The sequence below is a fragment of the Mirounga leonina genome, unplaced genomic scaffold (assembly GCF_011800145.1).
Source record: "Mirounga leonina isolate KUSES-001 unplaced genomic scaffold, KU_Mleo_1.0 Mir_454, whole genome shotgun sequence".
NCBI classification, from domain to species: domain Eukaryota; kingdom Metazoa; phylum Chordata; class Mammalia; order Carnivora; family Phocidae; genus Mirounga; species Mirounga leonina.
The window spans coordinates 8,759,438-8,768,569 of record NW_023270763.1 but is presented as its reverse complement, the minus strand read 5'-3'; the positions used below and the strand labels follow the sequence as shown (position 1 = coordinate 8,768,569).

Here is a 9,132-nt window from a genome sequence, read left to right as displayed (position 1 = left end):
CCCTCTGACCACTCTCCCTGCCCCCAAAGATCCCTCTCCCCTCCGTAAAGCACCTCCACCCACCCCACCCCACCCCCGCCAATGACCCCTCTCCCCGCACTGACCACTCTCCCTCCTTCTCAGTAAGCTCTCCCTTCCATAATCACTGCCCTCCCCCCTGCCCGACCATGGAGCACCCTTCCCCACCCAACTATCTCTCTCTCCCCCTCACTGGCCATTCTCCTTCCCCACTCCCTGAGTTCCCCCCGCACCGATCGCTGTCTCCCCACCAAGGAGCCCTCCCTTCCCCACACTGATCACTCTCCTCCCCAACAGAGTCCCACCTCCCACCCCCCGTGATTCTCCTCCCATCAAGGGGCGCTCGCCTCCCTCATTTGACCGCGCCCACTGATCACTGTCCCTCGACACCACGGAACACTCTCTTCCACACTTATGTCACTACCCCACGCCCACCCCTAGCCCTTTTCCCTCCTCTGGGAATCTAGTCCCGCTCCACCAACTCACGCACCACTTCCTCCCCCTCACTAACCCTTCTCCTCATCCACATGTCCTCCGTAGAACTCCTCCCCTACGGAGTCCCTTTCCCTCCACTGAGCCCACTTTGTCCCTAGCTGAGCCCGCTCCCTGTCACCGGCACCCCTTTAACCCCACTCCGCCACCCCGCCCCACCCCCGCCCGGCCCACTGTCTCCCTAGCTGACTGAGTCCCTGTCGCCGCGCCCCTCCTCCAGGGCCAAGGAGCGGCCCCCGCGCGCCCGGCCGGCCAGCACCTCCCCGTCCCCGGGCGCGCACGGCAGGCACGGCGGCCCGGAGGGGAAGAGCTCGTCGCGCAGCCCGGGCCCCCACCCGCGCTCGTGGAGCTCCAGCCGCTCGCCCTCCAAGTCCCGCTCGCGCTCTGCGGAGAAGAGGACCCGCAGCCCCAGCCGCTCGCCGTCGCCCAAGAAAACCCTGGGCCGGTAAGTGCGGGCCCGGGGTCCCGTCGGGCGCAGGGGTGGCGGCGGGGACGGGCCCAAAGGGGCCCGGCTGGGCCGCGTCGCTCACCTCGACCGGGCCCGCAGGGACAAGGACGGCGAGGGCCGCGCGAGGCACGCCGAGGCCGAGGCCGCCCGCACCCGGCGCCGCTCCCGCAGCTACTCGCCCATCCGCAAGCGGCGCCGGGACTCGCCCAGCTTCATGGAGCCGCGGCGCATCACCAGGTACGGAGGGGCCGGCCGGGCCCGCAGGGACCTCCTGGGGGACGCACTGAACCTGGTGCAGGCAGGGGAGGTGGGGTTCAGGGGAGGGAAGAGGGCCTGGTGAGGGCTAGAGGCCCCTGGAGGAGGAGAGAGGCTAGAACTGGAGGTGCTGGGGAGGGTGGGACTCAGAGGCAGGGGTCTGAAGGCCCACGGAGGGGAGGGGGCTGTGTACTTGGGTCTGAGTGGGCAGCAGCAAGCATGGAGTTCAGCTCCAGAAGATTCCAGCCATCCTCCTGGAGCCCCTCCCTCTCTCCGTGCTCCCTACATCCATCTCCTGGCAATGATGTCTCCTTTTCTCCTTCATCTCAAGGTCCAGCCTGCCGAGTGGCCTGTGGCCGGCCTGGGGGCCGAGTGGACCCCCTCCCCACAGGCTGCAGGGGAGATGCCCATGTGAGCTGATCTGGCTCTGTTCAGCTGTCATCTGTCTGCCTCTCATGTTGTCACTAACTTCACTCCACTCACCTCCCAGCACAACCCCCCCCCCCGCCCCGCCCCAGGGGGCGGAATTCGGAGGAGGGGGCACCAGCAGCCTGCTCTCTGGGGCAACTGTGGGAGGGCCTGTCCCTTCCACTCTCCCCTCCCCCCATCCCAGTCCAATGGGGCTGTGGGGAGTGTGTGGCAGATATGGCAGAAGCCACATCAGAGAGCGTCTCTGCCAGGACTGGAGGGTGTGGGCCTAGGTCTCCCCGTGAAATTATGCTCTGTGTTTGTGGAAACCAGTCCGAAGCCCTAGACCCCTGACTTGGGGTCGAGGGCTACAGGCAAAATTCTGAGCCCAGCTCTGCCACAGACCCTGCTGGGCAGCCTCTAGGAGATTGGTGTGCCTCTCTGGGTCTGGGTGTGCATGTCTGAACAATAAGCAGAGCTCCCTGAGCATCTTTTCAGCTCTAACATGGACTGATTCTCAAACTAGCCCTTCCAAGTCCTTGATGATGCAGATTGTGGAGGGAGGAGAGGGCATCGCCTCCTCCCCTCAGCCCAGAGCTAGAGGCCAGATGGCCAGGCTTGGGACACCCCCTAGACAGGCCACACACCTCACCCATATGCGGAGGGCCCTAGACTCCTGGAGCCCTGCACCTTCCACCTGGCACCCCCCTCAGCCCCTCTCCCAGGCTGCCTCCTCCTCCCACTAACTTACACCTGTTTTCTTCCTCAGAATTAACCCCACGCCATGGGGCACTGTTGCCCCCTTAACCACTCTCTTTTCTTTTCTCTGGGTCACAGCCTCCTGGCTTCAAACTAACTCCGGGCCGGCGGGAGGTAGCTGAGTGAGAAGGGGCCAGCGGGACTGGGGGGGACAGGGTGGGGGCATGGTCATGGGCAGCAACGGCCAGGGCTCTCCTCCTTGTTCCCTTGAAGTGACCTGACAAACCGAAACCCTCGATTCTGTGGGGACCAGAGAAGCAGGGCTGGGCCTTATCCACAACCCTTTCCATGACCAGAAACCACTGCTTAGCTTGGTTGATGTGAGTTGTCTATATTTAAAAGTTTCATTTATTCAACAAATATTTATTGAGCACCTTCTCAGGCCAGGCAGACTTGGTCTCCTTTCTCTGAAGACAAGTGAGGAAAAACGAAATGACCAACAGGAAACTGGCAAGAGACCACTGACTGTCCAGTCCTTTCGGGGCAGGGGACACTCCAAGGCCAGAGGTCAGGGGAAACTGAGGCAGGGAAGCCCTGGCCACTGCTGGGGAAGGGCTCAGGGCCTGAGTGAGGGCCCAAGACAGAGCTCAGGGACCCGAATGGCCTGTAATCAGCTTTTCCCTCCCGGCAGTGCCCGAAAGCGTCCCATCCCCTACTACCGGCCCAGCCCCTCGTCCTCCTCCAGCTGCCTGAGCAGCGACTACTCAAGCCGGAGCCCCAGCCGCAGCCCCAGCCCGGGCCACAGCCACGGAAGCTACAGCAGCCGCAGCCGCGGGACCCGCAGCCGCACGCGCAGCCCCTCCCGGACCCCCAGTCCCAGCTACCACAGCAGGAGCAGCTCAGAGAGTGGGGGCTTCTGAGCCCAGACAGACCCAGCTTGGTGCCCCCTGGCATAGGGAAAAGCGAGGGGTCAGGCCCCAGGACCTGTGAGGGGGCCTGCACCCCACTGCTACAAAGAGGTCCCTGGGCCAGGGAAGACCTTGAGGGTGGGCGCCCTGCAGACGAGGAGGAGCTGGGTTCTGCTGCTTTTGGAGGGTCCCCACCCCCACCTCCTGTCTGCCCACCATGTCCAGGGAACAAAGAGCCGTTGCGAACACAGGGATCACCCTGTCCCCCTTCCTGCTTGATGCCAGCTCACCAGGCTGGGGACAGCTCAGTGGACCCAGGGACACCTCGGAAGGTGCCAGACCTGGGAGCCTCCCCTCCCCTCTCCACAAGGCCCTCGGCTCCTCTCTATCAATGGGCAGACAAGGAGTTGGGAAGGCAAGCAGGATCTAAGTTAGCCAGAAGGAAGAATGGCCTAACCCTTGGTGCATCGCCATCCAGGCTGGGGAGCTGCTTCCTTCTGAATTGGCTGCACGATCCTGGCTGAGGATGGGAGGCTGGCTCCACAGCCTCCCCCCAAGCCCCTCCCCTGGCCCAGGAGTACCCAGACCCACTAGGTGGGCCCCTAAGCCCCAGCCTGAGGAGCCGGGGAGCTCACTCTTGGTCCCACCTCTTCTCTCCAGGCCAGGCTCTCCCCTTCAGCCCTCACCCCATGCCCTGAGCCAAGGCCACAGCTGCCAGGCCTTCTGCATGACAAGAGGTGGGACATTCAGACCACATTGCATCTGACCTTGAGGTCAAAAGGGGTTCAGGTCAGGAGGTGGGAGGGAGGAGGGGTAGATGGAAGAAGAGCCTGTGAGGAGCAGGGGAGAGCAATGCAGTCCGATGACAGAGCAAGCCCTGGTGTCCCAGTGTGCCCTATGTCTGGGACATAGGCCAGATGGCAGCACAGGGTCACCGGCATGGGATAACATGCACTTTGGGGCCTGCCCAAGGGAGCACTTCCTTCTTGGGGTTTGGTGGGGAGGTGGTCAGTGGAGGCTACCCAGAGAAGAGTGCTAGAGCCCTTTGAAGAAAGGGTTAGGGTTAGATCTAGACTGAGGGCCTTGGCCTGGGGCATCAATGGGGAAGCAGTGGCCCCCCAGCCCTCTTCTGCTGCTCCCAGCCCACTCCTCCTGGGGCCCTCAGGGATCTCACAAAGTCTTCCTTGGCCCAACAGGGCACCTGCCCTGGGCTCCCATGGGGGGAGGGGTCTGGGGTCTGGTCCGGGTTCCCCCTCTATTTCCCCCTCCCTCTTTCTCCGCGGTGCGGATAAAAATTGGACTCTAATAAAACACTTGGTGCCCGGATGACAGGTGGTGAGACCAGGCCTCTGTGGATTTGGGCACCTGGGGAGTATGGGGAGGGCACAGGGTCCTGGGGTCCTTCCCTCCAAGAAGTGGGAGGGGCGCAGACTCCACCCCAGAGAGAAGATCTGGCACCAACAAGCCAGAGCCCAGTGTGTCCATCCCCCTGACTCAGTGTAGGAGCAGAGCATGCAGCTCAGTGGGGAGGAAAACAGGGACCCAGGAAGACTTTCCTTTCAGCCTGGAGACTCTGGGGGCTTTGAACATCCCCAATTCCCTCAACCCCCACGCCCCACCTAGCTTCCTCTCCCATCATTGTCCTTGACTCCAATACACCCCAGTCCAGCTGACCTGCCTCCTTGGGCCCTCCATGCATGACCTCTCCACCACCAAAGGTTCCGGTGAGCTCATGGTTCAAGACCTAGCTCAGCTGCCTCCTACTCCAAGGAGCCTTCGTGGTCCCCAGCTGCAGTGGCCACTCTCACCTCTGGGTCTCTCCCGCTCTTCCGGGTCTACACCTGCCTTTAGGGCCCCAAGCTCTTGTACGGCTTATTTGTGGGCATGTCCATCTCTCCCTAAATCTGTGAGTGTCTGGAGCCCAGGCCATGCCTTCTTGGCCTCTGCATCCCATCCCCCAAATAGGCACCCTTGAGATGTTTGTCAAATGAGTAAACAAGTGAACCGGGGAGCCAGGGAGTAAGCGGGTCCAGAAACCTTGGGGGAGGGGAGGGACCAAAGGCAAGGTGTGGTGGTGGCAGATAGACACTAGAGGGCGACAGAGAGGAAGAAAATTGCCTGTCAGTCCGCACAGAACAGGCCAGAATGGAGAGCCCTGGGCGGAGGTTCTATGTCAGCCTGGAAACCCGAAGCTCCTGTCCTCAGCGCCCATCCTGGCTACTTGGGGAAGCAGTGTCCAGTCCCCGAGGAAGGATTGGGAGAGTACCAAGCCCCTACCCTCCCACAGACTGAGGGTTCAGCCTGAACTCTGTCCTATACCTTGGGAAAAGGGGAAAACTACCTCCAGGAAGGCAGGCAGGAAAACAGGAAACTCCAATTCTGCATCTGGGAGCCAGGGGTGGGGGGGATGGGGTATGTGAATGGGGGAACCTTCCCAGGATGTGGGCTTTTGGGGTGTCGAATGCAGGTCCTCTCCTGGTGTCTCTGCGGATGGGGGCCTCAGGGACCCTTCTGTCCTTACCCCGCCAATACACACAGCAGCCGGGAGTCAGTCTGGGCAGGGCTTCCTGTGTCCTGTTAGATATTTTCTCTTCTTAATTGGTTTCCTGCAGCCCCAGACCCAGGGTAGCAAGTCAGTGCACACGCCCAGTCTGGGTGTCCCAGGGAGCATCTCCCATCCCCTGCCTCTCTGAGATGCTCTTGGAAGTCCCCGGGCCTCCCACCGGCCAGTGAGTGAATATGCTGAGGGCATATTCAGCAAACCTGCCCTACCACCAGGCACCTGCCCTTCCTTCTCCAGGCCCCTCCCCACTCAAGGACAACCAAGACATGAGAGTGCTCTAGCCATAGGGCCTCCCACCTCCACAGCCACCACAGGGGATGCCAGGTCCTCCCTCATCACCTCCCTCCACTCACCATACACACACCCCTCCAGGAGTATTAGATGGCAGAGTGGGCAGTGCAGACAGCCGGGGGTGGGGGGAGTGAGGGCGAGTGGAGGAGAAACTGTTGATTCACTATGCTGGAAGGAGCCTTCGAGAACATCCAGTCCAATGGTCTCATTGTACAGATGAAGAAAATGAGTCACAGGAGCTGGCTGCTGGCCAAGGTCACAGAGCCAGAGACAAGCAGGTCCCCAGACTCCCAAGCTAGACAGATCCTTTCTGCTAGACAGTGGGGCGGTAGGGGCCAGCCCTCCCCACATGGCCCCCCTCCTTGGCCCCCCTTTAGTGGTGAGGGGGTGAGTGACACCCAAGACTAGCCAGAAGCCTAGGGGATGGGCAGGCTGGAGAGGGACTCCCAGAGAGGCGGTGTCTAGATGCTTCCAGAAAGACCTGGTGCCCCCCACCCCCATGTGCTCTAATTACTGCTGTCCACATTTTTAATTCCCAGTAAGCCCAGTGACTGGCACAATCCATCAGCTGTCAGGTCTCTCCAGGGAGCTCGGGCAGCTGCCTGAAGACTCTCGCATTTTCTCTGAGGCTGAGCCAGGGAGGGAGGGGCTGGCTCAGCTGCAGCTGGCAAAGGCCTGTCAGAGTTGTGGCTACTGTGGCCAAGGCCTTGGGCTCACTGCCAGACAAGGAGGCTGGGAGGCTGGTCTCGGGCTGCTGCAGAGTACCGCAGACTTTGGGGCTAGGGATGAGGGGAGGGGCCCCTCTGATTAAGGAATCCCAGACCCAAGCTTGCCTCCCCCACCACTGCCCCTGTGGCTACTGGGAAATCCCTGGGAGTGGAGTTATCCTTTTTTTTTTTTAAGATTTTTAAAATTTATTTATTTGACAGAGAGAGACACAGCGAGAGAGGGAACACAAGCAGGGGGAGTGGGAGAGGGAGAAGCAGGCTTCCCACGGAGCAGGGAGCCCGATGCGGGGCTCGATCCCAGGACCCTGGGATCATGACCTGAGCTGAAGGCAGACACTTAACGACTGAGCCACCCAGGTGCCCCTGGAGTTGTCTTCTTAATCTCAGAAATATTAGCCCTGGCAGCTCAGTGCCCAGAATGATAGAGTGGAAGATTGTCAAAGAACACTTCGGCAGGTGGACAAGTGGGGGCTGACAACCAGCCCTTGCTCCTCTTGCCCTGTGCCTGAGCAACCGGGGTACGACCTCCGGGAAGGGTGCATGGTCAGGGCTGGAAGGGACTCCAGAGAGGCCAGCCCAACCTTCCCTGCCCCCTGGGTGCACACCTCCCCCTGCGCCCACCAGCCCAGAGCCCACAGCCCTCCCTGGACTGCTTAGGAAGTGTCTCCCCTGCTCAATGAGAGTCAGGACGCTTGAGTTCCGATCCCTCCACCCGCTTACCAACTTTGTGACCTTGGGGCAGTTGCAGCTCAGTTTTCTCATCTCAGAAATGGGACTCTGAGAAGATACTTAGACCTGCCATAAAGTGCATACAACTGCGTAATTCTTATTAGCCTAAGTCTCAGCACCCAAAATTAAAGGCCCTCTTTCCTTAATAAAGGTGAACACTTACTGAGCACCAAGCACTCCCCATACATTATTGCATTTGAGATTCACCACAACCCCAAAAGATGAGTGTGTTATTACTACCCACATTTTGCAGATAGGGACAGCGGGCTCAAGGAGGTCACCAGGCCGGTGAACAGCAGCATCCAAGTTCAAGCCCAGCCTGTCTGACCCCAAAACCCAGTTTTTCCTGCAACCCCACCCCTCTTGCCACCACCCAGAGCCACCCATGTTCCCTCCCTTGTGATTGACAAGGTCCCTCAAGAAGCAACCCATTGAAGATGGATATGAAGTCTCAGTCCTGCCTCCCCCACCCCCATGGGCAGAGGGCTGGGAGCTGTTGGGCCCTGGTTTGCACAACTTCCTGGCTGGGGCAGCAGGAATGGACCCTCCCTGCCCTGGCTTCAGGCAAGATGCAGACAGCTACTAAGGGAGCCTCTGTCTACAAAGGGTTGGCAGGCAAGGCAGCCCGGCAGCCCCCACCCAAAGCGTGGCTGGGCCTGGCAGGACCACACTTGAAAGCATCCATGACCACACCTGACAGCTCCTGTAGGGTGGGGCTCCTGGACTCCAGTCTGGGCCAAGGTGGGCAAGCAGAGGCGGATGAGAGCCCTCCCTGGCTCCTGACCTCACCTCGACTTTATAGAGCTGGGAATGGGTGGGGTTGGAAATGCCAGGGAGCAAAGACCTGGGGCTTGCTGAAGCTGAGACCCTTGGGGCTGGGGGGGGGGGGCGGGCCGCCAGTAGCTCCCAAAGGAGACCTACTGGGCCCGTAACCTGATCCAGCAAGGGAGGTGGAGCAGAGATGGGGTCCTGTCTGCCTCACACCCTTGGCCCATGAAAGCCCCAGGAGCTCAGAGGTAACCAGAACAACCTCAGACTTATGACCCAGACCTAACTCTTCCCCCATGGGGAGCAGGTGGATAAGAAAGAGAGAAAGGCATCCAGGAGCTCCCTCTTGAAGAGGAAGTGGGGACACAGAAAAGGCATGAGATTTGTTGCTACCCCCAGCTCATCGAAGCAAGTGGCTGGAGTCTGGCTTCTGATTTCTCAGGTCTCCTGGGCAGGGCAAGGCCCCCGGTAAAACTGGTGGGGGTTCAGCCTCAGCCCAGCCCTGGGAAAGGGGCAGCAAGCAGAGTGGGCCTCAGAAAGGGAGGAAGTGGAAGACTCCGAGGTGGGAGTCCCATGAGGGTGAGAGCCACGGGCACTAGACAGGCAAGAGGCTTACTCTACTAGTATCTTAAAGGAGACAGTGCACCAATCACTGTATCTCTTTGAACTCGTTTCTTCATCTAAAAAGGAGGGATAACAGGGTGTAAATCGGAAGAAGGAGACTGGAGGGGGCTCATGCCTGTGAAAGCAGGAGAGAGGGAATGTCGGGATTACGGCAGGAGCCTAGGTGCAGCACCCTCTCTCAAAGGTGGGAGATGGGGGCCT

General features: G+C 60.4%; 1 protein-coding gene across 1 annotated transcript in view; it reads left to right on the top strand.

Moving 5' to 3' along the window:
• SRRM3 (serine/arginine repetitive matrix 3) overlaps positions 1 to 4,548 on the top strand; it is a 34,493-nt gene extending 29,945 nt beyond the window's left edge. Inside the window, 3 exon segments of the mRNA XM_034988598.1 lie at positions 652 to 955; positions 1,058 to 1,195; positions 3,012 to 4,548. Coding sequence (XP_034844489.1) covers positions 652 to 955; positions 1,058 to 1,195; positions 3,012 to 3,240 — 671 coding nt within the window. The 3' untranslated portion in view covers positions 3,241 to 4,548.
• The last annotated feature ends 4,584 nt before the right edge of the window (positions 4,549 to 9,132 follow it).